Below are 24771 nucleotides of genomic sequence, written 5' to 3'. Positions count from 1 at the left end.
TATATAATGAGACATGTGTGGGGATTACTTGGATCTCTGACAGATGGGCTTTGGAGGTTGAGTTTGGGCCACAGAGCTCACAGATGAGTTTGCCATCACGATGAGACAGATACCTGTTCATCTATTCAGGCTGACTTGACTGATGGAAGCCATGTCCGTTAGGAAAAGGGAATGAAAACTGGAAATCCTTTTACTTGGAGTGCCTGAATTTTAGTTGTTTTTTTTTTTTAAAAAAAGATGTGTTCCTGGAGCCATTTGAAGGTAATCTACTAAAGTCAAGCACCTTTGAGGAACACATGCCTTGGTCACCACAAAAAGTCTATACTTCTGGGACTTTGTGCATTCTGTGTGTGAATGAGGCAGTGAGGACAAGAACCCATGGTACATGTGTTTCCATTGTTCAAACATGCTCTATCATTCTATTGGACCACACTTAACAAATCACACCTTACCAATTATTAAAATCCTAAAGCATTTAATTAAGCATTGAACCATCCACAAGGGCTTTCTGAGCCCAGTGTTCTGGGTTACAACATAGGAACCATACACAAGAGAACCATTTTTGATGGGATTATCATTTTACTCATGAGCCTAGAGGAAGTAGTCTGCTGCATGCTGTGCTTTATCAGGGTATAGAAAGCTGTACCCTGTGTGTGTAAGAGGGTTCCTCTTACACAGGGGTCCAGACGTGGGTCACAATATACTGTAACCCAGTCTGCCTTCTACTTGCTATACTATATGATCTTGGGCAAATTATTTCATTAAATTGTGCTTCTATTGCCTAAAGTAAAGTAGAAGGATAATCAGGCCTTTCTTGTGAGGGTGATAGGAGGATCAAGTGAGGTAATGTATAGGAAGAATATAGTGCCTGGTAGGACATTGTACGTCTGTCAGGGTTTGCCATCATTAGATGCCTTGGGAGGCAGTTACTGAGGTTGCCACATGGCTGCATGTTTGTAACAACTTTTGTCCACAGAAAATGTGTATGAGGTTCAGGTTTCTAGAATTCAAGTGAGCTGATGGCTGTCACAGATAACTAGGTAGCTCCTGACCCACCTGTGAAAATACTATCTACCTCAGGTCCCTCAGGGTTCTCTGGGAATAAGAAATTGTTTTGTCTTCTGCTATCTACTTATCATTTGAACACCCCATTATTCTTTGGAGGATGTAAAGAATTATAATTACATGGACAGAGAGACACAGGAGAGCTATTGTCACAGACAGTTATCAGTATGTTCCAACCAAATCAAATGCCGGTGCAGAAAGAGGCCACTGCAGAAGGATCCACTACTGGCTGGGATGCAGTGACTGTTCGACAGAGATAAGCGAGCTTGGAGGCATCTGCTGGCATCAGGGCACAGGAAGCTGTGGTGCAGACGGGTCCATCTCCCCAGGTGTTAAGCTGCACTAATTGCTTTGGAAGCAAGGCCTTTTCCTGGGCAGTAGCATATGCTGAATGAGTTGCCTGAAGCACAGATTTAAAAAACCTTCCCTTTTCTTTTATTGATGTTTAATAATAAAATGGAACAGTCACTGTTCCTAATGAATTGTTTATTTTAACTTAGAAAAAGAAGGAAAACTATGGATCTTCTGGTTCACAGTTGTTGAGCAGCTCGTGTCTCAGTGATCTGGTGATGTTAAGTCTTCTGTTTTTCTGTAGCTGAGCTCCTGAGCTCCTGAGGACAATTGGGTTTGGGGGTTAGTAGAATTAGTCACATTTCTATCCCTTTTAAGACAATCTAGTTCTTGAAGGGAAAAGTTAGTTATTTCCCAAAGTATATTAGGTGATAAGGTTGAAAACTAAGAATCTAGAACAGATGTTTGAAGTATAAAACTTTCTATATATACTACAAAGTTTTTATGGGAAGATTTTTTTTTTCCATACAAGGTTTGAACTCAGAGCTTTAAACTTCTGAGGCAGATGTTCTACCCCTGAGTCATAATTCTAGCCCCCTTTTCACTGATGAATTTTAAGATAGGGTCTCATTTCCATTCAAGAGGCATGTCTAGACCTTGATCCACCTATTTCAGGGTTCCTATAGTTGCTAGAATGACAGGCATATACCACCTCATCCAGCTTCTCTCCACTGAAGTAGAATCACACGTTTCTGCCTGGGCTGGCCTCCCAATTTCACCCTCCCATGTGGCTTACATGTGTGCCTCTGAGCCCTGAAATGGGCTGAGAAGGAGTCTGATGAGCCTTCCTGCCTGAGTTGGCCTTGAATTGCAGTCCTCCAATTCTCAGCTTCCCACATTGTTAGGATTACAAACCACTGATGCCTGACTTGTTTATTCTACATATTTCAAATGCTGACAATAATCTCTCCTTCCCTCCCATTTGCCTTTCTTTTCATTTTCTTTGTGTGGAAGCCTTGAATTTGCTTTTAATGGACTTGATACAGCAATGTAGGTAGATAAGGTGTTCAGTGGTATGGGTTGAGAGGAGAGCTAAATAGTATGGGAATGTGTTAGTAGCACTCTAACAGGTATAATTGGTAATCTTATGTTGGCAGTCATCTTTGCCTCAGTCCATCCTCAGTGCAGGCATTCAGTGGGGCTCTCAGTTGGTACTGCAGGAGTGCACAGGTTTATAACCTCACTTTCTCAGTGATGAGAACTTGGTGCATTTTAATGTGGCTTTCCTTTCCTTCTATGAGTGACAGAAGGCAGTCTTTCCTTTCAGTGACTGTGAAATGAAGATGCCCCCGTATTTTCCTTACTCTCAACTATCTTCTTTTGCTTGCCCAGAGGGAAATAGAGCTCCAAGAATGAAAATGTCTTACCTAAGTTTAAGGAAAAGGCAAAATTGGAATTAGAACAAATCCTGCCCACTTCTGAGGCCTCTTGTTCCACCAACACCCAGGCAGTTTGTGTGCCCATCACAGGGCAAATATGAACCCAGGAAACTCAAGCCATTTGCCTCAGGGAGTCACCTGCTTAATGGTGTGACCATGATTAGAACTCAGGTTCTTGAGGCCTAGCTCATTTTTTTCTGTCTTTCAGAAGCAATAGATTCTATATGTCAGTTGTTTATATATACAAGAATAATAGGGTGAAATGAAATATAGAAATTTCTGAATTTTAAAGTGGTTATAGTAGGGAGCAGAAAAAGAGAAATCTAAAGTGAGGAGGGAGATACATGGAAGTCTGCCAGGCACCTTCATTTTTCTTCCAGACACTAGCCTTCAGGTTGAACAGCACAATCACAAATCATTAGTTTCCATGCACCAAAACAATGGATTCTAAGCCCATAAGCACCAAGAGCCTGCAATGCAAGAAGTATCTTACACTGTGTGACTAAAGCCATGGGGAACAGTACAGTACAATGGTGGTGATGGGAAAAAAAAAGAAGTAGGTACACAGAGCTGCTGAGGAGGAAACACAGGGTGTCTTTCTAGGAGCATCATCCTGAGCAGTCAGGATTTGGGTGCTGATGGTAGTAATCATAGCAGTCCTTTCAGTTTAGAGGTCTAGATCACTAAAACTGGTTAAACAACAAATATATTGATTCACTTACTTAAAAAGAGTAGACATGCGTAGATAGAGAGAACATAACCTAATGATGGCCCCTCAGCTCTTCTTGGCTATGTGAGCTCTTCCTGCCCAGTGTCACCTGGTACCCAGGATAACTCCTGAGCTATCAGCAGTCCTCCTGGAAGGGGAGTCCTCTCTCATGTCCCCATAGAAGTTGAGGGATTGGGCCAATGCCCTATATGATTGCAGCCAGGGAGACAGACAGAATTCACAGATCAGGCAGGCCTGATAAATGGACCCATGTCTTGATCTTGAAGGGACAGAGAGATGGTAATCCAATCCAAACCATATAAAGCACGAGGAAGTAGTAGAGAAGGAAAACCAGAAGATGAAGGATATGTGTTGGATAGGGAAAAATGACATCTATCCACTGGGGTCTGGCCCTAACCTTTCCTCTGATTCATCATTAGTCAACTAGCATGTGAGCTGGAGTAACTAGCTTGAGACTTGAATTTTTACGTCAGCACTCTCAGAACTTTGAGCAATGTTCTATCATCTGCATTACCCAATAGAGTAACTACTAGCTACATGCTGCTAATGAACCCTTGAAATGTAGCTAGTGCTACTGAGAAAGAAAATCTGTAATATTTAATTAAGATTAAATGTGAATAGCTATAGGTGGCTCATGGCTATCCTACTGGACAGAAAAACTCTTAATGGAAGGCATATCATGGAAAATAGTTGCCTGGAAGACCTAGCATTGTGTTAAGAGTTAATCAGAGAGTTAAATACAGCCTGAAAGGTAAGGCAGTTGATTTGGTTTGAGTTAAGGGTAGAAGGGAAGGAACTTGGACATGAGGGAGAAAAGAAAAAAAAAAGAGACATAATTTTCCATAAATAAGAAGCCCTCAGTTTGAGGAACTATTTTTCCACCTAATATTTGGACCAGATTTGCGGCAGGAAGAAAACACATTAACTGGCCTTGTTATAAAAGAAAATTATGGGGAACTCCATGACATATTGTTCCACTTGACTCAAAGTGTCCAACAATAATTGGGCATTGCTTAGATCAGCACATGACACACAGCTACACATGGATTAAAAGAAAAATTAAATGGGGCTGTTATGTTGTTTAACAGTATTGTGTAAACTTTTGTGACTAAGCACAATTAATTGCAGTTGATGGAAATGATATCAGATGAAGAGAACAGGCTTGGAGAACAGAGCCTGATTACAGTGATGTGGACCTGGAGTGAATTAAAGACCAGCCTCCTGGAAAGCTGTATGATGGACAGACAGCTCATCGTGTGCTATGCTCCATAGGCGATGCCACGTTACTGCCTTCGAGGCTGGGCTTCTGTAGAAGGGAGCTAGAAGGGCTTTGAGTCTGTTCCTAAAAAGGCTCATGCACTTTCTATCTGTTCCTTAAAGCTCTTTTAGATTTTTAGTCTGTCTTTCTTTGTTTATTGTCTTCATTTTGATGTTGATATCCGCTCTTTGTCCTTGCTCTTCAGAGATATCTACTGAACATGTCCTCTGTATATAGCTATCTGGTAGACGTGGGTGGCAGAAAACTTCATCTTTATCTTAAGAACTTCATAGTTTCAAGCCGAGGCAGAGTTTTAATTAGACAGTGGCACTTGGACTGCTAAGTGCATTGTGGATCTGGGTATGGGTAGCAGCATGGGGTCACACAAAAAAGCATTTTAAGCTAGTCTCAGAGGCAAGTGGCCTGGAAAGGACTTCTGGTGCATGCAGGGTGTGATGGCTACATTGAGACCCCGGGATCAAGGGGAGATAGTGTGACAGCGACTGGGTTGGGGGTTTTGCATGGAGGGGGAGCATTTCAGTGTCTTAGCATGGGGAGGTGGAGGGAGGGGAAGAGTTTCAGGTATAGAACTTGGAAAGGGAAGAAGGAAAAATAGATGAATTAAGTGTTTTTACCAGATTAATTTTTTTTCTAAGCTGTAATCAAAGCTAAAAAATAAATATTAAAGGTAAATTTTATATTGAAGGAATATATCATTCTTATATATTCTTATATATGTATTATCTAAGGACATATATTTCCTTTTTATATAGAAGGAAAGATCATTGGGGGCTGTCATTGATCTTTCAGAATCACATGCCAGTCCACTTCAAGGCTGTTATTTCACGCACAGAAAAGACACTAATGGATTTTCTGCCTTGTCATTTCAGCACTTCAGGGAGCATCTGGACAAACTTTTTGCTAAAGGAATTGGAATGCTGGATATATCTCTGAATGAGGCCTTCAACATTCTCAGTGATGTAAGCTCCTCTTTGCTTTGCCTTTCTTGTTATTAAGAGAATAGATGGGACTTACGGAATTATCTGTCAGTGTTATTGTCAGTCCTGGGGTTTTCTGAGAGCAAGCAACACAGACGGTCCATCTTGAGTGTCAAGAGAGAAATAAGAGAACCAGTGAGGTTTCCAGGCAGCTCTGTGGGACAGCTATTGTCATTTTTGCTGATGTAACAGGGTAAGGTGGGTAAATCACCCACAGCAACCCATAGTTTGGACACTGTAAGTAATTAGTCTGACTTAGCCTTAGATTTTTCTAGTTCTTTCACCTTTTAATTTTCCTTTTTTTCAATACCTGGACTTGAATTGAGGGTCTTATAGATGTGAGGCAAATGCTCTACCATTTAGCTACATCCCCAGCCCAGACACACATTTTTCATACTCATACACTGGCCTCTCAAGGGTTGGCTCTAATTTCTAGAGTCCCTTTTATCAGTGATATGTATTAATACAAAGGAGGCCATTCAATTTCAGTCATGAGCTTGTGTCATGACTGCAGAGGAAAAATGAAAAATAAGGAAAGTTAGATGTTGAGTCAGCTTCCTCAATATAAATGTAAGGCTGTTGGCGACAGGTGATTGACATTTATCTAAGAGTTCGTGATTTGGACAGCACATCTCTGCTGACAGTAAAGTAATAGTGTAGAAATATAGTTGGTCCAGGCAGAGGCCTATTCTGTTCCCTTAAATTCTGGTTTGAACCCTTAGTATATCTCTTTCTCAGGGCATGGAACACTGAATCTCAGCAGACCTCTTTGAAGTAGTAATACTGAAAAGACTGTGAGATTTTGAAATTTTAGTTTCTTTTTATTTAAACAATCTGGTGGCATGCTGGGTACTAGTGGCTCATGACTATAATCTTAACTACTCAGAAAGCTAAGATCTAAGGATTATGGTTCAAAGCCATCCCAGGCAGGGAAAAGTTATGAGACTCTTATCTATAATATAAACTACCAAAAAAGCCAGAAGTGCAGCTGTGGCTCAAATGGTAGAATTCTAGCCTTCAGCTACAAAAGAAAAAAAAAAAGCTAAGGGGCAGCACCAAGACCCTAAATTCAGGCCCCAGGTCCCTCACAAAAACAAACACCAAAAAAACCCAAAAAATCTTACACACACACACACACACACACACACACACACACACACACACACACACTAGTAGCCATAGTAGGGAGAAATAACTCTATGTTAGAAAGTCCTTGAATCCTTTATTAATAAATTTCCACAGTAAACTTCCATTGCCCTATCCTCTGGCTTGCGTGTGGAGGAGAGAAAATTAGATGTTTATGTGGTTGGTTGGGTCTAGAGCTTGTTGTTTGAGGAAATTATTCTGGATCACCACCTAATTTTCCTCATCTGTAAAATGGAGATAGACATAGACTGGCCTCACAAATCATGAAAGTTAGTGTAAAATGAAAACACAGGGTCTCTCTTATTCTCAGGCTCTTAAGAGTTTTAAGAAAGGGACAGCAGAATGTTCTTCCACGCATGGACCATTTCTTGGGTGGGGCTCTGTTCTGCGGTGCCCTTCCCATGCTGTGAGGCTGTCCTAGGAGATCTTCCTTATGACAAAGAGACTTCAGTGTGATGAAGTGGTGGCTGACTCCTTTCAGCAGTATTGGGTGCTCACCTTACCACAGAAACACTGGGAAGTTTCAGCTCTCATGGGCTCTAGACACAGCTCTACTCTGAGTCTTTGGCCTTACTCCTTGCCCAGGTACTCAGAAACATCAGCTTCCCTCATTTGTCCTCTGTTCTTCCTTGTCATGCTAAGCCCCAATGGTTGTTGGTCTGCCATGATCCCTAACACAGGGGCTATAGGAAAGTGGGAAGCCAATTTTTTCCTCTTTTACAACACCACTAGCTCCTATTAAAGGTCTTGAGGAATCCCATAAGGAACAGAACCTTTCAAAAATGTTTATTCTTTGCTGGCCCAGCCATGTGTTATGTCGTGTTATAAACTCAATATTAATGTCCAGTAGAAGTCACAGCTCACAGAACATAAGTATCGCTGGATCCTTCAAATATTAGGTTCATATTACCACAGTGACTATCAGAGAAACCACAAACATGGATGGATTTTTGTTGTTGTGGATGTTGAATCCTGTGAGGGAAGTATTTGTGAATGTGGACACTCACTCCTGCCTGCTTTCACGTGTAAAAACTATGTCATGGGGCCAGTTAGTAACTCAGAAGAACCAAACTTCAATCTAAGACAGCAGGACACCAAAGCACTAATAAAGGTTACTAAGTGTCCCTGCTTGAGATAAGTTGACTGTCCATACCTTATTCTTCCAAGTGCATATTTATACTAGAGAGAAATATTTCCATCCTATCTCTTGCCACTGAGCTTTTAAGTATCTAGGGTTTTTTTTTTTGACAGGCATTGATATGGTTAATCCTCCCATGAAAATGAAGTTTCCACTTCATCAATGTGATTTTAAGTGACATAACTCTCTTCCTGTCTGCTTTATGTCTCTTTATGTCTGCTTCGGCAAGCCAATGGGAAACAAAATAAGCTGTTTTCCAAATATGTGTTCAGGCACACACACAGATGCTACAGAAACACCTCCCATAACACACACATCACACATACATTACACATATAAACACACTCCACAGATACATCCCTCTGCAATGTACCACATGTATACCACACACACATCACACATATCTCTCACACCCAATAGATACATACCTCTACCACACACCACATGTATTCCACATACATACAAACAAACACTCCACAGATACATCCCTCTGCTGCATACCACATGTATACCACACATATATTACACATACCCCCCACTCAATATATACATATATATATATGTACTATACACACATCATACATGCACACTACACATGGCACATATACACACACCATGGATACATCCTTCACTACACATACACATACCACACACTATACACATACACACCACACATATACATTTTATACACACAGACACATACACACATACACACAGAAAGAGAGAGAACTGAGACTGTGGTTGTAAACAGCTTAGAATGAGTTTAGAATGGCTCATAGGTTATGATAATTAGAGTTTATTCTGTCTTACAATTACTTACATTTTAGTTTTGTTATTTTCTCAGATGGCCTAAAGACTGCAGTTGTTGAGACCAATGGCTTTGAAAAGAGCATTCACATAGACTTCTAAGCCCCTTCCAGCTATTGATCTTCACTGCATTCATTAGATGCTGTAAGAACACAGAGCCAGTTTGCTACAGTAGTTAGCATCTACCTTGTCATGTGACAACTGCAATTATCTTTTTTGGCGATGAATGTGATCTTTGCAGTGATTACCTTTTAAAAATTTTTCTTAGCCAATTAAATAAAATTCGGTGACATTTCAAAGACTGTTAATCACAACCAAATGCTCTAAATGTCAGGATGCATTGAAAATTTCACTGCTAACTGATGAATCACTGAGCTAATTGTAGTTCATCATCAGGCCCTTGTCATTGTTATTATTATGGAAAACACTTTCATCACTCTCGCTATTCAATAAAAAAAGTTCTAGACAAATATGAAGAGAAGAGATATTACTCATCAAAGCATTTGAGTTTAATTGCATTCTTCAAAATCCTCCAAATACAGATTGCAGCAAAGAATACCAGAGGCCCAGCCAGAAAGGAAAGTAATCTTTTCAAATAAATAGCTCCTGGCAGCTCCGTGTAGTCTATGTTATTCAAATCTCTTCATTTTTTTCTTTTTGTTTGGGAAAGTTTTTCTATGATGTTTTAAAATGAGTTGCATGAACAACCCATCCAAGGACATCCTGGTTTTTCTTCCTCTGAAGTCTCCATGAGCTGAAGCATACATTGTTCTTGTTTTGGAGCTTGCTGTAATTTTTTTTGAGTATGGTAAAAACTGTTGGGCATGCAGCCTCCTCAAACAATCTGTTGAAATGACCAAGCTCTAAGGCTACTTTGGTTACTACTGTAAAGGAACAGCTTTAGACACCTTAGCAGCATCTCAGAGTGGGAAAGACAAAGAGTAGGATATTTATTGAGACTGAAATCTGATTGGAGGTACATCTCTCAATATGGAGGGGATAGAGGAAGATTGATCAGGATCCTATATAAAAACTGTAATATTACAGTTGAAGATTGGTGATCAGTTGATTGAACACATTAAGCACAGTCCTATTTGGTGCTGAAATGCCCTCTCCTTCTTTCAGGTATTTAGTATCATCTTCTCAGTGAGGTTCTCCCTGACTACTTTCTCTAAAATTGATTCTTTCCTATTTCCCATCTTTGCTTGCTCTTTATTTACCCCTTAGCATCATAAGCATTAGACTGACAATATATTTTACATATTTACCTTGTTTTTGTGTGCTTTCCAAGAAAATACAAAACTGATAAAGGGAACAGATTTGTGTATGTTTTAGCCCCAGCATTACCTGGGTACTTGTAATGGAGTTTTGTTTTGTTTTGTTTTTCCATTGAAAACTAAAGGGCTCTGTTTCTCATGCCTAAAGGACTTGGTGTTACTTTGGGTCGCATCATTAATAGCATTCATTAAGGGAAATTCACTTTGGACCCAAGGGTAAATGCACCCTGATCTGGTAGCTATATTTGCTCACTGTAGATAGTACTTGTAAATGCTGGGAACTTTGAAAACAAAGTAGCTGGAAATTAAGGTTTAGGGATTTTCATAGCAGCATATACAGTCTTGGAAATTTAGCGTGCTAGCAAATAAACTTAATACACGTTAGAACCTGTTAATAGCATATATTTTAAGTGAACTCTTAAAAAAAAGAGTGCTTAGCACTTTAATGTGAATTTTCTTTTTGTTGTTGTTGTTGTTTGCTTCATTATTTGTTTAAAACATCCATTCAGATTAGCCTCATTCAGATTTTAAAAGCGATATTGCTGCCTTATATAGTGTTCCTCAAAGATCCTTGTGCCAACTCCTTAAGATTTATTTTGAGAAAGAAAACTTCTACTCTGATGGGAGAACTTAGGGCTTTAGCTCCCATTTGTCAGAACATATATGGCAGCTGACTCAGCAAGGCTTGTCTGGTAGATTCTGCTTAGTGATGCCCAAAAAGCTCTTTAGTCTAGAAACTTTCAAAGCCCAGATCATACATTCGTGAGGTCTTGCAGATGCATAGAACTCTGATATTTATTTTTATTTTGAACTTATTTCTTTGCATAGTTCAACCACACAGGACAAGGAAGCATTTGCAGCCAGGCCATTATGCTGATAACTGATGGAGCAGTGGACACCTATGACACCATCTTCGCAAAATACAACTGGCCTGATCGAAAGGTGAGTTGATGCCAGCACCATCCACGCAGTGGAGTCATTGGACAACCTTTATCATAACCTTCAGATCTCCTCAGACAAGTGTCCTGTGTAGACTTAATCTTATAATGACCTATGGTTTTTCTGCCTTGTGGTTTTTGGTTGACCAAAATCAAATACTTTGGCTTTTGTTGTTTTCAAAATGAAACTATTTTGGAGAGAAAGAAACCATAAAAACATGTTTAATGTATTCTGTGAAAAGATCCATTGTCAGTATACTTCATGCATATTGAGCATCATTCTCTTTATTTTTGTTTGCCTTGGAGCCAGAGCTGCTCTGTGGGCCCTCGGTCTCAGAAATGATGAAGTCAACTGCAGTATCCTTAACAGACTTCTTCTTCATGAGCCATTTTTTTTCTGTAGTTTTTCATTGGACCACCTAGAACATTCTGTTTCCCATATTTGTCAAAACTTATCTGCTCTCTGTTACACTCCTTTGGTTTCCAGATGGACAATATGGACTTTTATCTTATGAACCCATACATTAAGTTATTTGTGACATGTTAACATTTACAAATGCTCTAATTCAAAGATTCTTCAAGATGTAAGCCAGTCTGAAGTCACTAGGAAGATTAATATTGTGGATCTTGGACTGTATCATATACCTATAGCATCTAAATCTCTGGGGATGTGGCCCTATAATGTATATTTGCAAAAGGATCAACACATGAGCACAAGCCAGTGTATTGGCAATTGTGGGCACTGTCTCTTCCAAATGGTGGAATTTTAGCAGGGAAAAGAGGTAAGATTGGATTTCAATGAGCACTGTCCTATGCCATTGCCAAAGGTGTTCCCTGACTGTTCCGCTAGATATGAGACAGTCCAAACCTAGTCCCTCTTCCTTTGTCTAGTTTGTATATTTAATCCCTGGGCATTGAACAAACAGTACAAATTTCTTATAAAGAAACAAGACAAATGTGATGTGTGCCCTCACCATATCCAAAGAGCAGGTACCATGTGGGAAAATTAGATGGGAGAAAGATATCGTTTCATGTTCCCTTCATCATTCTCAAATTACACAGTGTGGTGACACAGGCTCTCACCCCTCTAAGGAGGCCGATGATTAACGTTATATGCATCTTGTACAGCGTGGTTCCCAAATAGATGGGAGACTGTTCCCCTAAAGCTTAACCTTGGAAACAACTATCAGGTAGGGAGGTAGAGGAAAAGTGGCTCTGGTGTGTTTAGTGAGAAGATGTGAGGTTGTGGCATGTGACTTGCCCAGATGACATTTATGAGTAAATCCAGTCCACTATAAGCACTGAGTTTAGAAACCAACCATTAAAAAAAGTGGAAGTTCACTATTGGACATTATGATTTTAGATGCCAGTGGTAAATTGATCATTTCCAGGGACAAGTAGAAGCCATAGTTAATTGAAAGGAGAAGTACTGGCCCCACTTGCACCTCTACAGTATATAGCAGAATATCCAGCATGGAGGGGCGGTTCAAAACCTGAACACAAGTGGGGTGCCAGTGGCTCATACTTGAAATCCTAACTACTCAGGAGGCTTAGATCTGAGGCTCACAGTTGGAAGCCAGCCTGGGCAGGTAGGTCTGTGAGACTCTTATCTTCAGTTAACCACCAGAAAACTGGAAGTGGTGACATGGCTCAAAGTAGTAAAGTGCTAGCCTTGAGTGAAAAAGCTCAGGGATAGATAGCTCCTAGACCCTGAGTTCAAACACCATGACCAACAAATAACAATAAAAACAACATAATGCACAGTGTGTTCTTAGGTCCACTTGATTAAAAAACAATAAAGCAAAAGGAAGTGGAGGTCTTTTTAATAGTAGCAAATTTGTTCGCACATACATCTCAGGTGCTGTATTTCATGAATCACTCCTATTTGATGATGCTGGGTCAATAGCAGCCACTTAGGAATATTGGTTTTGAAATATTCTGCCCCTACTTGTAGAGAGAAACAGGATAAGGGATGCAAAATTCCAAATCTTCTGATAAACTTTAAATCTCAGTTTTCCTTTACGAAGGAAAAAATACTGATTTTAGATGAACTGAAGCAGGTCTTGTTTATAAAATATTATCAAGCAGTTGTAGAGGTCTTTTAAAAACTTTTTATTAGGAAAACCAATACAACTTCCTTTCCCTTCTGTCTCATTCTACAACATTTGGATAAATACACCTTTTTTATAAACTTTCTCATGGTAGTGCAGTTAATGAATTTGCATAAAACCACATTATGATTGAGCACTGAAATAAAGAGAGCTGATATGGAATATGTAAGCAGTCATTGTTCTCCATCATTTTGAACATTAGCTATCTAGTACAGGGTTGCATCTGTCATGTGGAAAGTGGCAATCTTCAAGATTGCAAAAATAAAAAAAATGGACCCCAGAAAGAGGAAGATAGTCCTAAGCATGGAATGTGATTTCTGTAAAACAGCCTTGCTTAGAGAGCTTGTTCCCTCGAAGGTTGACCCACTCCAGAGCTCCTGGCCAAGTGGTGTGTGTGTATCAGAAAGTGTATGTTCCCAGCAAGTCCCCAGGTGAACAGATGCTGTTGTGGGAGCCACACACAAGAAACACTGCCATAGAAGCAGTGTAAGAAGTAGGGCTTGGTTCTTGAATGGACTATGCCAATCCTCCTTTCCTTTTTTTTTTTTCTCCAACCTTTGCAAGGACCTTTTCCTTAGAACTATCTAGCCTGCAGATGTTTATTTCTTGACTTATCCTCTGTTTGGGAAACTGTTAATTCTTGCCCAACATTTACAAAGCTAGAGATAGTGTATAATAGTTTAATTCTTTTATGTGTGTGGAGGGGAACTTGGCCTTGAACTAGAAGCTTGCACTTTTCCTCAGCTTTTCCTCTCACAGCTGATACTCTAACACTTGAGGTATACCTCCAGTTCTAGCTTTTTTGCTGGTTAATTGAAGATAAGACTCTCTTGGATTTGTAAGTCCCAGCTGACCCTGAACCTTGATCCTCAGGTTTCAGCCTCCTGATTATAGATGTAAGCCACTGGCACCTGGCTAAATTTTAGTTTCTCATAATGGGCACACCTGCCACTTTAATGCCACCATTCCCAGAATCAGCAAGGGACTGAAAAAGGCTGCCCTCTTAGACAGCTAGCACGTGTACTCTGCGGTTTTGATCCTCATAGTCTCCATCATTGCTCTCAGTCCACACCACTCATACGCTTTACCTGTGTATATTAGTATGGAATTAGGTCCATACTATTTCTCAGGCAGAGTTTGTGGTTCCCAGCATCAGGGATTTTCCCTACCCTCTTATATTTGTCCTAGGCCTTCACTCTTCTGGCCAGAGGCCATCATTATCCTTGCTTAAACCCTGGACTCTGGACTGCCTAGGAATTGTCGTAAGGGATGCATGACTTCGTGTCCAGTGCCATAACTGGTTCTGGGTCTGTCTTGTAACTTCGTTGTTTGGTGAGTCCATAAACACAGAATTCCTATTCTGAACAGTTATCCATCCCTGCACTATGAACCAGCTCTGCTGAGAAGTGTATCTACTCAGCACAGCAGATTGGACTCCTGTGTAGTGGGGCAGTCAGGTTCCAAGAAAGGGAAAGAAAGAAGTGAGGCAGTACAGGGGAATACCTGTATGAGTGTCATTCTTCAAAGTGGTTTAGCACCTAACCAGTGTCTTGCTCAAGGCAACTGCTTATAAAACATTTTAGAGTAAGCTGAAAAAAGGAATGCATTACTTCTCATTTAGCCATGAGTCCATGAAGGCAGAGTTGTGATTCCTTTGCAATGTGTCCCTTGCCAGCAGTTTATTCCTAAGAGCTGAAGTGAGGACCTATTTATTAATTTATGGGAAGCCATGTACTTTTGCTTAATATCCATTGGTTAGTGACTTAACAGTAGCTCTTGCACACTTAAGATAAAATATGAACTCTTCAACACAAAAGGTACTTTCCTTGTGATTTATAACCTGTACCTGTTTAAATTAGGAAAAGTACTAGGCCTGATATCAACTCTCTCTTCTAACTCAAAAATGAAGTCCTGACATTATTTATCATTATTCATTACTCCGTCCCCTGTATACATCATAGAGAATCACTGGCTGGATAGACAGGCAAAAGATTAGTTAAGTGATGTATTGAAGAGATTGGCAAACTATGGTCCTTGGGCTTAATTTGATAGAAATAATTTGCACATTTTTAAATGGAAAAAATTTGGAGACTATGTCATGGCACAAAATAATTATGTAAAGTTCAAATTTAAGAGTCTTAACATAGTCATATGCATATGCACATACATTTGTTGTCATATTGTCTGTGGTTAATGGTAGGAGCCAGACAAGTTTGCAAAGCCTGAAGTAATTTACAGTCTGGCCTTTTGACTCTTTACAAACTCCTGATCTGAAGGGATCTTTGAAGAAGAAGAAGGTAGAGCAGCTAGTGAGTTGTTACAGGCCGTTGAGATGTCCTCAGGATTTCATACTTCAGCTGGGTGCCACAGAAGACAGCAGTGTTGGTATCTGCCTCCCTTGCTATGCTTCTTTTCTACTTGAATGAATTGTATGAGCCACAGAATAAGTGGTAGGGGGAGGGAGAGAGAGAGAGTTGATGGCAAGCAATTCTTTTTCTACTGTGGAATTGCTTTCCCCAAATGCTTAGTGATCCTTGCACTTTTCCACAATGAGTCTTGAGCCATAGCCCAGGGCCTGGGATGCAGGATCTTTAGAAATGTTACACATGGTGGTCCCTGATCTCAGTTTTGGTGGTGCCATGGGCACAGACAGAGGTCACAGCTTTCAGGTCACTGGAGTTACAGAGGGAACACCCTGGAAGGAATCAGTTTTCCTCTTCACACAGGCCTAGGAAACCAGAGATTCCCTCTTTTAGTTTGAAAGGCTAGAACAAAAACAACAGTGACAGACTGAGTTGTTCACTAATAACAGAAACTTGCATTTCAGACTTCTAGATGCTGGATATACAAGTTTGGAGAGCCAGGATGTCTTGTGGAGGGTCTGTTTTCATTTTACAGGCTGCTGATTTCTCATGTGGTGGAGAGAAGAATGGGGAAGCACAACTCTCCCATGACACTTATAAGACTCTTATAAGGTCACTAAAATCCCATTGGTGAGAATTCTACCTTCTGACTACATCTAATCCTGTCACCTCCCAAAGGCCCTAAATCCTAATACTGTCACATTGTGGGCTAGGATTTCAACAAATGAATTCAGGGGAGTTCATCACACTCCCTGAATACAAATAAAATGGAATCCCTCTAATCCCTGTTACTGTGGGGCAGGATAAACCTCCTCATGAGTTGGCAAACTTTATTTTCATTTGTGTTACCTAGTAGGGGTTGAGATTTGTCCCTTCAGTAACTGTCAAATAATAGATCACATATTAACTTGCTCCTACTGCAGACACAGTGCCTAGATGATCCTGGTAGATAATGACCCACTTGTTGTTCTTAGATGTCACCATGCAATTCATCCTTCCCATGGCTCATGGTACTAGAATGTTCTATATATATATTTCCTCAAGTCTCCTTCAATAAATAGTGTATTAAATTTATTTCTTATACCTCTACTTATGAAATAGAACTGATGCTAGCTAATTCTATGGAAATCTAAGTATCAAGTATAACAATAAATGTTTCATGCATATTGACGTCTCATGGAAAACATAGGAGATGGGAATATTATCATTTCCTTTTCATAGAAAAGGAAACTGAGGTGCCAAGATGTTTCATAACTGATTCAGGATTCCACGGTGAACATTTGGTCAAATTGATCCAGGCAGACAAATAATGAGTGTGCCTGATCCTTAACCTTTTTGCAGGGATCTTGAGGGTAAAGCAAAAATAAAATAACCATAAGTTACAGGAAACGCTGACATATTATGCACATCATCACCAGGACAACAGCTCTGTTTCCTTAGCCTTCCTGCTCTCAAAGCAGGAGTGTCTGCAAAATGACAGGGATTCTATGATTGCAGAACCTACCATAGCTTTATAGCCAGAGCAAGAGGAGAACATATCATTTAGAGTGATGCCAAAGCCATCTGGGTGTGACTAAATGACTTTCCATTTTTAAAGAATGGGGGAACTTCAAAGGTGACTGATATTTTAGCTATATGTACTGTGTTTTATTATCCTTAATCTCAAGAACAACAGGGATGGAAGTGGTGCTGTGGCACAAGTGGTAGAGCACTAACCTTGGGCTGAAGAGCTGAGGGACAGCGCCCAGGCCCAAAGTTCAAGCCCCATGAATGACAAAAGAAAAACAAAAAAAGAACAACAGGGAGAATGATCCTGAAAGTCCTTCACAGATATGCCCAAGGATAAGGTCCTTTGAAAATTGGGGGGCAGGGGGTGATGTGGACTATAAGGCTAACAATGTGGGACAAAACAACCGTTGGTATGGGAATAAAGAAACTGTGCCGATAGAAAGGTTCAGGGGACTTTAAGAGACATGACTTTGCAGCAATGCTAGAAACGCTACTGTAAATCCTTACATTCTAAGCTGGTATCTGCAAGAGGGGATATAGGTAGTTTGCCCTAAAAAGACCTTCTTCTGTTGTCATAATCTGGAAGATAAATCCTCTCAAGACCATCTAGTCTCATTTCCCTTCAGGGTGCCAAAATGCTGCTGTAGGCCTCTGGGGTAGTTTTGCAAAACTCAGTCCTCCATCCTGGGGAGTTAAGTGTCCAAATAGAGTCAGAGTTTATCCTTTGAAGAATCTATCTAATCCTTCAGTAATCGCGAGCAATTTGAAAGTGTTTTTGTATTCTTTCTTTCTGCTTTTTTCCTAAAGCATCTTATTCTCCTTGATTTTCAAATACTTTTTAAAAGCATTTTCTTTGCCTTCCTTTGAACAGGCTGAATAGAGAAGGAGTTCACTTAAGACAATGGGAAACTTGGGAAGACGTCTGTACTATGTCGGTAGGGGTCTCAAAATACCCTATTCATACACCCTCAACCTTGGATGTGTCATTCTTCATCCCACAGAATCTAATTAATATAGAATTTGGATGATCATGGGGGATATTGGCAGAGGAAATAGAGAGAAGAGAATAGTCCTTGGGATAATGAATTTCTAGCACATGTATATATTGGGGCACACTCTGTCCCGGGTCATTATATCCGAGCCCATGAGAATTGAGATTGGTGTGATACTGCGAAAGAGGGGAATGTTAGATCACAAGTAACAAAGAAAGGGGGTGACCAGTTTATTAGAAAAATGATCAGTCTCCTAAACAACACAGTATATGTTTAAGATAGAGGGTGGAACAGTGGGGTCTGGAAGGGGAAAAGGGGCGAAGTAAATGAGCCATGGGAGAATTGTGCATGTAAGAGTAGAAGAGAAGCTGAGCATGTGGGAAGAGCTGTATGAAGAACAAATGGCTGGATCCTGGGAGCCTGGAGGCAGTGTTATTGGGGGAAGGCTGACTGGATAAGTCAGGGGATATCACCTCTGGGCTTTAGTAGGCAAAGTATCCTGGTATCCTTGCTTAACCAAGGTACCATGAGAAGCTTGTGGACATGAGAGAGGCAGGGGCTGATGATCATCAGTTCTCTCTGATAGCCACAGTTCAAAAAGATACTTGAAACAGTTATATTCTCAGTTAGAGCCAGACACTCACCAATTATTTGTACATAGAGAGCTGATCATTAAATATTGTTAACCAGAAATTGACAGAATTGGAGATAAAGTCTAAGGCCAGGTGTGTAATTTGTTACTTAATGCTCTTCATTATTAATTTCAGTTGATTGGGAAGATGGGTCTAGATGGGAGACTTGCTTGCTGTGCATGTTCCAGATGCTGCTGGATTTTCATGCTGTTTTGCTTCAGGTCTACATTGAGTTGGTACTTCACACTGTCTTCCTCTTCCTCCCCTTACTTCTACTTACTTTTTTTCCTGACATTTATTAATATATATTTTTTATTGTAGAGATACTGTACAGAGGGGTTACAATTACATGAGCAAAGTAACGAGTATATTTCCTATTGAGCATTGTTACCCCCTTTGTTTTTTTCCCCTACCCTCCTTTCCTCCCACCTCTCCAACTCCTTCTCTCCACCCCCCTCCCCAAAGTTGTAAAGTTTATTTTCAACAGAGTGTCTTCTACATCTCATTGTTACAATGGGTCATCCTGTATCTTTATTTCAGCATTTTGTTATTTCCCTTCCCCTCCCCAAATTATAAAAATGTATATATAAGATGCAGGACACCAGAATCAAATATAGTAACAACAGGGGTTATACCATGGGGGAAGAACATACAAAAGAAACAAAAAAATATCACATAGTACATTATAAGTACATTAACAAGAACAGCAAGAAAGATAAAATCTCTTGTGTCCCTATCTTGAGGTTCATTTCGTTTAACATCAGCTTACATGGTCATATGTACATAGCTTTTGACCTCTTCTGCTTGTCCTAGACATATACTAGTTATTGGAAATAAGGGAAACCATGGGACCTATGTTTCTTTGGATCTGGCTTACTTCACTTAATATAATTTTTTCCAAGTCTTTCCATTTCCTAACAAATGGGTGGTGTCATTCTTTCTGATGGAATCATAGAATTCCATTGTGTGTGTGTGTGTGTGTGTGTGTGTGTGTGTGTGTGTGTGTGTGTGTGTGACATTTTCCTGACATTTTTCTGTTTACCCTCTTTACTCTTTAAAGTTATCTTTAATTTTACAAAGGTATTTCAATTTAATTTGTGAATTTAAGAGTATAATGCATCTTGATCACTCTTTCCATCTTAACCCCCCCCCCCCCACGGCTCTATTACAACCCTCCCCTCCCCTCCATTTACCTAGTTCCACATTCATATATGTACATTGAGTGCTGTGACTATTTTACCCACCATTCCTCTCTCCATTTGTCTGCTCCTCTCCTCTTAAGTCCTGCTCCCTCAGACAAGAAATGGTTCAGCTTCCTGGCATTCTCTACTCACTTATTCTCCCTGACTAAAGTGTCATTCTGGTCTGAAAGTTTTCGGTGAGTTTGTGTTATTGCTGCATTTTCTCAAGGGCGATAAATCCTAAAGCTGTCTTAGAAAATGCGCTGGAACATTCATTTCTCGTGGTCAGTCAACGATGTGACAGGAAAAAGCATTTTCTGTCACCGTGGTAAGAGCTCATGCAGACCTTCCTCACAGCTAAAGGCAGAGTTGAAATGGTTTGTTGTCTCCCACTTTATTTTTAATTACTTCTGGTGGTATTAGACAGCAAGTGACTACAGCAAGAAGAACATGACAAGACACGTTAGGAACAAGGCCCACTGATGCATGGCTGCTACCAGCCACTGAAAAATCAGTTCAAGTCCACGGCTCCAGACAGCTGCTTGGCACCTTGATCCCCTTCCCCCGCTTCTATTTCTCTTCCTGACCTTGGCCTCCATCTTAAAATCCTGTCTTCAGAAAGTGAGAGGCCAAAGGCAGAAGACTATGCATTCCCTCTTGGTGGCCTCCACCAAGTGGAGGTGGCAAATGATTGCTCAGGTAGCTGCTGTTCAGGCTGGCCTCTCCAACTCCCAGTGCTAGGAAGGAGTCCAGCCTTCCACTTGCTTTATCTCATGGCTGAATGCTTAGCTCCTCCCTTTGGGCAGCATAGTGATTGCCACTCTCATTTTACAAGTGAGAGAACTAGCCACAGAACAGGTATGGGACCAGGAATCACTGAATCTTTGCCCTCCATGTCAGATTGTGTCCACATCCTTTATCCTTACACTATGGTGCATCAGAGTTACTGAGGGGATGATGTTGGGAGAATTGTTAAAAATATTTCTAGGGTTCTGTTCCTTGCAGGCAAAATTCTCAAAGTGAAAGTGCTAACAGTCAGCTCCTAAATTATGTTTCTTGAGTTAGGAAAATGTTTATGGCCCTCCCTCCTAAGTGACTGAGGGTAAAAAGATGAGAGGAAAAAAGACATCAATGCTGACATTTGGAATTCAGAAGAAGAGGGCACTCTGGGATGGGACCCAGACCTCTGAGGAGAACATGCTTACTAACAAGTCTGAAGTCTCTGATCTCAACGGATGGTCCTGTGAGACCAGATCAGGACCCAGACTCTTGGGAAGGGGATATTGCAATCTCTGAAGGGGATGCAATAGGACCAATTCTGATAATGTTAGAAAAATTAGTTCTGTTACCCAGCTTCACCCCAGTGAAGCAAGCCTACTGGAGGGAATGCCCTGGGAATAAGCAGCAGTGAGAAAGCAACTTTCTCTCTCTCCTCCCTTTATGTAGCCCCCCTCTTTAGCCAGACCCTCAATCAGACCCTAGCCAGGAGCAGCTGGCAAAGCAGAAATGTGATCTGCCAAGTGAGCTCCAGCCTTATAAGGCTTGCTGGGATTGATGTTAAAGCACATTAGTTTAGTAGCTACCACACTTGGTAATAACTGGGCTAGACTGATGAATAAGTTTAGCATACTTTGCAAGTCAATGATATGTCAAGTTCTTGTTTCCTGGATTTTTATTTCTCTTGGACTACTGAGTGGGTATTTTTTTGTTTTTGTTTTTGTTATTTGTTGTTGCTGTTTTGGTGAGGATAGAGTAGTATGGGTGGGATCAAGCAATTGCTGTGTACTATAAAGAGAGTGGTATCTGGACACTGCCAAATCTGTTTGGGACTAATTACACACATCTTGCAGGATTAAGAATTAAATAAGGTGGTGTGCTACCAAGCTCAATGTTGAGCACAGTGAGTAGAGTGCATAATGACTAGGCCACCATTGTCACCATGATTTTCAGGCCCTTGCATGGTTAAATAACTTCAGTTATGGTTAAAAATATAATTATACTTGATGAATTCAGGATAGTAGCCATGTTGGTTGAGATGTGGGAAATAGGAAGTGCTGTTTTATTCCTGAATGTGGATTAGTGGTGTCTTATATGGTATCTTGGTTGACTTACGAGAAGATTTAAGTACTTGGCAACATTTTGAAAATATTTCCAGGCTTTTCCTTTGACCTGTTTCATGAATTAAAATATAAGCATTATCCTTTCGATATAAATTTCTGGCATTTATCCAGCTATTCTGAGAAGTCATCAACTAACTGGTATAATCAACTAACAATCAATAGTAGCTAATGTTAATTGATTTAGAAGAGCTTCAGGGAAGATGAGCTTGTCTATACTAGTGAAATGTAAAATAGATTTGAGCTGGGCGCTGGTGGCTCATGCCTATAATCCTAGCTACTTAGGAGGCTGGGAGCTGAGGATCATGGTTCAAAGACAGCTCAGGCAGGAATGTCTGTGAGATTTTTATCTCCAATAAACAACCAAAAAACTGGAAGTGGTAGCTGATGAGCTCACGGACAGTGCTCAGGCCCAGAGTTCAAGCCCCATGACTAACAAAAAGAAAAAAGAAAAAGGAAAAGATTTGAAAAGCATGTTTCATTTAGATAATTTTTCCTTTTCAGAACAATGGTCAAGGTTTAGATCCCCCATTCCATGTCCAGGCTTTACTGTTTCTAAGCTGGGTGACTTTAGACAAGTGCTTTAATTTCTTTATGTTGAACTTTCTTCATTTAGAAAATAAGAGTGGAGCCAGAACCACCCCACAGATGGACTCTCCTATAGGGTTCTGGTAGGGGTTGGAGCGCATGAGTGGGTCCTGGAAGAAGAGGGTTATGGTCTGCAGGAGTATGAACGAAATTCAACAGGTATATCTGAATTAACTTCCCCAGGCAACCCATGCTAGTTCTGGAAGGCAAAAGTGGATCCAAGATTAGCATCTTGCTTAGGGCATGAGTGTGGCCAGTGGGGTAGGTTTCAATGCACTCATCTTTTTTTCTTTTTATGCTACTCCTAGAGCTTGAATGCAGGGCCTGGGCTCTGTCCTTGAGCTTCTTTTTGACTCAAGGCTAGTGCTCTACGACTTGAACCACTGTGCCACTTCTGGCTTTTCTGTTTATGTGGTACTGAGAAATCAAACCCAGGGCTTTATGAATGCTATGCAAGTCCTTTACCACTAAACCACATTCCCAGTGCCACCTTCTCCCTTGAAGCTTGAACTCAGATCCAGGGCATTCACTTTTTTCACTCAAGGCTGGTGTTCTACCACTTGAGCCACACCTCCATTTCCAGATTTTTTTCTGGTAAATTGGAAGAGTCCACATTTTTTTCTATTGCAGCTGGCTTTGAACCATAATCTCAGATCTCAGCCTCCTGAGTAGGTAAGACTACAGGTGTGAGCCACTTGTACCTGGACGCACTATCCTTACCCTAGTTGTTTTCTTATCCTATTTGTTCTTTTGGCAAATTTATCTTCTCCTGTAGGAGCCTGATGGAAAGCCTCTCAATATTCTGATTGTAAGGGGTGATGACTAGACCCAAATGAAGGGAGGATTGCTGCTATAGAGGCTCCTTGATTGTCGTAGCCAGAAACTATCCATCAGCCTCACAGGGAAGCCGGTTTAACTCCATCTTATATGCTCATATTGTCTGTTACCATTCCCTTTGTAGGACAGGCCAGGGATAGAGAAGAGGCTAGAATTCTTATCTTTCTCAGTCAGAAGCATGCTGACTGTGAGGGGAATAAGTTGCCCACAGGTTTGGCAGCTAGTAGAGCTCCTGCACTTCCTCCCTCTTCTTCTCCCCAGTACCCTGTCGTACCTGCACCAAAGTCCCAATGAAATCCTTTCCTTTCTCTGCTCTGAGATTCATGTTACCAAAACTAGGCAGCAACCAGACACCCTCTCTTTTGTTTTCTGTTTATTTAAATATAATTTTATAGAATAGAATGTGTATGACCAATTAATGCAATTTGCATATATTGCATGAGCACACACACATACATACACATTATCATGACCACAATCCAGGTAAGCAGATGAAGGACATATTTGTTATCAGAAGTTTTGTGACATATACCCTTCCAGCAAAGTTTTAGATATGAACTATTATGAGCACAATTTTGGAACTTAACCTATATGACTGTAACTTTTTTAAAAAAGTTTTATTGTCAAGATTATGTACAGAGGGATTACAGTTACATAAGTAAGACATTTCTTGTCTAACTTGTTACCTACCTCCTCCCTCATTTTCTCCCTCTTCCCCCCCCACACCAAGTTGAACAGATCATTTCCAACATGTTGTTTTGCGAGTATCACTGTTCAACAGGTTCCCACTTTGTCCTTTGTCTCACCATTTTGTTGTTCCCCTTCCCTTCCCTAGTTCAGATAAACATATATACAGTACCCAGGGTACCAAAAACACAAAAGAAAAAAGAAATCACATGGTCCATTGAGAACAACAACAACAAAGAAAAACCTCTTGTGTCCAAGTCTTGAATTTCATTTCGCTTAGGGTCATCTTATGTGGTCGTGTACATAGCTATTGAGCTACTCTGTTCATCTGCTAAGATTATTGTAGATATATTAATGCTTACAAATAAGGGAAACCTTGGGGCCTATGTTTCTTTGGGTCTGGCTTAATATGATTTTTCCAAGTCCTTAGATTTCCTTACAAATGGGGTGGTATCATTCTTTCTGATGGAAACATAGAATTCCATTATATATTTGAATATGACTGTAACTTTATACCCACTGAACAACTCTCTTTTTAATTTTTTTTTAAATTTTTTAAAATATATTTTTATTGTGAAAATACTGTACAGAGCAGGTTACAATTACATGACCAGGGTAATGAGTTCATTTCTTATCAAGCATCGTTGCTTCCTCTTTTGTTTTTCCC

At 40.4% G+C, this 24771-nt stretch overlaps 1 protein-coding gene across 1 annotated transcript in view; it reads left to right on the top strand.

Annotated features, from left to right (window-relative positions):
- Positions 1–24771, top strand: part of Cacna2d3 (calcium voltage-gated channel auxiliary subunit alpha2delta 3) — a 927251-nt gene that overhangs the window by 484333 nt on the left and 418147 nt on the right. The window contains exons 10-11 of the mRNA XM_042679948.1: positions 5674–5763; positions 10978–11091. Of these exons, the coding sequence (XP_042535882.1) occupies positions 5674–5763; positions 10978–11091 (204 nt within the window). The remainder of the gene's footprint in view (positions 1–5673; positions 5764–10977; positions 11092–24771) is intronic.

This window comes from Dipodomys spectabilis, unplaced genomic scaffold, assembly GCF_019054845.1.
Source record: "Dipodomys spectabilis isolate Male_0828 unplaced genomic scaffold, ASM1905484v1 ptg000054l, whole genome shotgun sequence".
NCBI classification, from domain to species: domain Eukaryota; kingdom Metazoa; phylum Chordata; class Mammalia; order Rodentia; family Heteromyidae; genus Dipodomys; species Dipodomys spectabilis.
This window is presented reverse-complemented; position numbering and strand designations above follow the sequence as displayed.